Source organism: Cupressus sempervirens, chromosome 2 (genome assembly GCF_028749045.1).
Source record: "Cupressus sempervirens isolate cs-2001-9-10 chromosome 2, ASM2874904v1, whole genome shotgun sequence".
NCBI classification, from domain to species: domain Eukaryota; kingdom Viridiplantae; phylum Streptophyta; class Pinopsida; order Cupressales; family Cupressaceae; genus Cupressus; species Cupressus sempervirens.
In genome coordinates, this window is record NC_143119.1 from 325,801,882 (window position 1) to 325,804,879 (window position 2,998).

General features: G+C 38.1%; 1 protein-coding gene across 1 annotated transcript; it reads right to left on the reverse strand.

Moving 5' to 3' along the window:
- Positions 1-279: 279 nt before the first annotated feature.
- LOC149572420 (protein NODULATION SIGNALING PATHWAY 2-like) lies at positions 280-1,886 on the reverse strand. Its single transcript, XM_089815835.1, has 2 exons — positions 1,836-1,886; positions 280-1,710 (listed from the first exon to the last, which is right to left on the reverse strand). Exons 1-2 carry the CDS (start codon positions 1,884-1,886, stop codon positions 280-282), a joined length of 1,482 nt encoding a protein of 493 aa, XP_089671961.1.
- Positions 1,887-2,998: the final 1,112 nt, after the last annotated feature.

The window sequence follows — 2,998 nt, forward strand, 5'->3', positions numbered from 1 at the left end:
AATTTCAATTGATATTTCTGAGTATTTCATTTAATAGATGTATTTAAAATATGTATTGCATATTATAGAATATAAATTTTAGGTGTTATTTATTTATATCTTGACTAGGAAACACTTGCACGATTATATAGATGTAATGTAAAACAGATTATAACAAATTTGAACAAGCACAAATGTCACTTTCAGATCATGTGCTATTGAGTGAGTCCGAGGTTCGAAGTTGGTGGATGATCTTACATCACATACCACCGCCCTAATCTTATTCGAACAACCAAAACCCTAATAATAATAACGCCCATGACACAGACTGTTTACTCCTTCTGGACCTGGGTATGGTGTATTCCAAACATAAACACACAACAAAGCAATGGACGCCCATGTGAGACAAAGCCCACCATCTCCCCGGTCTTCTACTCCATAAGATCTGCCTGCTTGACGAGAGATCAATGCTCTGCCTTGCATTCTGTTCTCCTCGCTTACAACACCTACTTTAAAACCAGACTGAAATGCAATATCAGACACATTTAGTCCTTTCTCTTCGCACACCAACGTACGCATTATCATTGGCGCGATGAACGTTCTCTCTATCACTTCTCTTGCAAGTGGATGCTCTAACGTTTCTGCTTCAAAGGAGTCTAACAGGGCACAGGAGTACTGCAAGCACTGAACAAAACGGCTTAAAAAGTGGGTGTTTTCACTTTCAAATAAAGCTCCCACTCCCACAGTTAGAACCGCAGGACGAAGACAACTGACTCCATGAATGAATTCTGTGACCTTGGCTTTGCTTCTTTTCTTGGACATGTGTGGAAGCTCACTCATGCAATTCGCCATTACAATCTCATCCTCCTCCTCTAAACAAATGCTGCTCAAATCATTCAATTCCTTTTCATGGAAAGTAAAAGGAATACCAAGGGATTTTGCATACTCACACAACCTTCTGCCCGTGTGTATTGTCATCCATTCATCGTCCTCCCATTTAATAGCTGTAATTCTCAAGTGCCCAACTGCAATATTGTTATAATTCAAGGATTCCATCAGAGGAGGCCATTGCATGCCCTCCGTAATATCAAAGTCGACAATATGGATTCTTTTATTATGGTCCTCAGCCTTCAGGATAGCCTCCATTATGCTCTGGTTTGCCGTGAAATGGGCCATTCTGGTGTAAGGGTATCCTTGGTGAAGCAAACCAAAAGCTCCCATAAAATGCTCCGATCTCCTTAGGTTAAAGAAGTCCAATTCCATCTGACCCAGAGGGCTAATCCTTTCAACAAGGCTGCTATATAAGTAAAAAGCCACCCTCTCAAGGACAGAACCAGTGGGAGAAACAAGTTCTTGCAGCCTGCAAAGAGTAATGTCAACAACATCAGAGGCTCCCTCTGAAATTGCTTCGGCACAAGCAAGTAAGAGATGTAAAAATCTCAGTCCTTTGTATTCATTTTCGCTTGAGCAATTCAAAAATCCTGCAATTTCTTGCTCAGAACAAGTGAAGTGCTCCTGATGACGATTCATCTGCTCATCTATGGTTGTATCAATCATATCTGGATCATCATTCTCGAGCATGAAATCACAGAAAATATTGTCTTCTTGGGTTGCATCAAGGTCCTCTAAAATAGCATCCCAGTTGAATTCATCCAGGAATATGCATTTTTCCATTTTATTTCTCCTACTGCAATCGAAATCACTTCGCCGAACAGAACGGAAACTCAATGGCTATTATATATAGGCAGTAATTAAAGTAGATGAATATTTATGAGGACTGTACAGGGTAGTGGAGTGAAAACGCTCTGACGCAAACGCGTGTCGTTTACTTCTTTTCCACACCACGTTTTACATACCCGCCAGCTCGATCTTTTCAGGCTTACGTCTCTGTAACAGGCTGACGCCATTTTAAGTTCATGTAAAATTTCAACTCGCCGCAGTAGTCATTTTCCATATGTCTACCAATTCCTGAACTTTTGGGTCCATTTTGATGGAATAACTTGTACAACTAGTACTAGCTATATATTTTAAAACAATAGGTCACTTTGTGCCTTAAGAAGAAAACATGCAAGGTGGACCCTTGGTTAGGTCAATAAATAACTCGAAGGTATCCAACTTGCTGGAGTTTCGGAGCACTATTAATTTATGAAAGGAAAGAAACATTTAGCGTGATGTTAAGATTTTAAAATTAGCATATTATTTTATTTTTATAGGTAAATGTTAAAGTTTGTCATAATTGTCGAAAGATCTTTGGTTTACTATAAAGTTGACTGGCTCACAAAGAGTCCACCAGGGATCAAGTCTTGCTAAGTGCAAAGCCCTGACATCATAAGGGATGAGACCAGGATCGTGCCCTGGGTGATTTTGACAGTGTGGATGCCCCTTAGTCCTTGGCTCTAAGCTAAAGAAGCGCATGTATGGGCCCGTATCGGGTTCCTAAACCTTCCAACCCAAAAAGAAGAAGAAAAGTTTGTCATAATTTTATGTGTTTGGTTGTGTAAATACACCTTTAGCATTTTAATTATGTGTCAACATTATTTAAAAGATATAAATAAATACTGTTAGTTATGAATCTTGATAATGATCATATAAGTTCTTGAGGTAGGATGAAGGGAGAAGCAAAAGTCATGATAAGGGTAAACATTGACATGAATTTTGACCTGCAATTACAATTTGGTGGCCAAATTGTAATCATTATATTACTCAAGTCAATATACACACTTATTTACAATCCTTGGAAAATATGTCCTTTCAATTGTCAAACTCTTGTCCAATATTTAGCATCGATTAGATTCATTTAATTGATTTAGATTTGTTTATTATGACACCTTTGAAAAAGGATTCCGTGTTAAAGTGGGAGTATGTATCAGTTTTTGTTTGAGTTATGGTTATAGACTTGAGTTATATCCCACTTTTAGTATCCATCACTTAACATCATTTAGGTTTATGTAATTGATTCAAATTTGTTTAATCTGACATTGAAAATGGGATTTCAAATTAGAGTTGTAGTGTGTGTCAC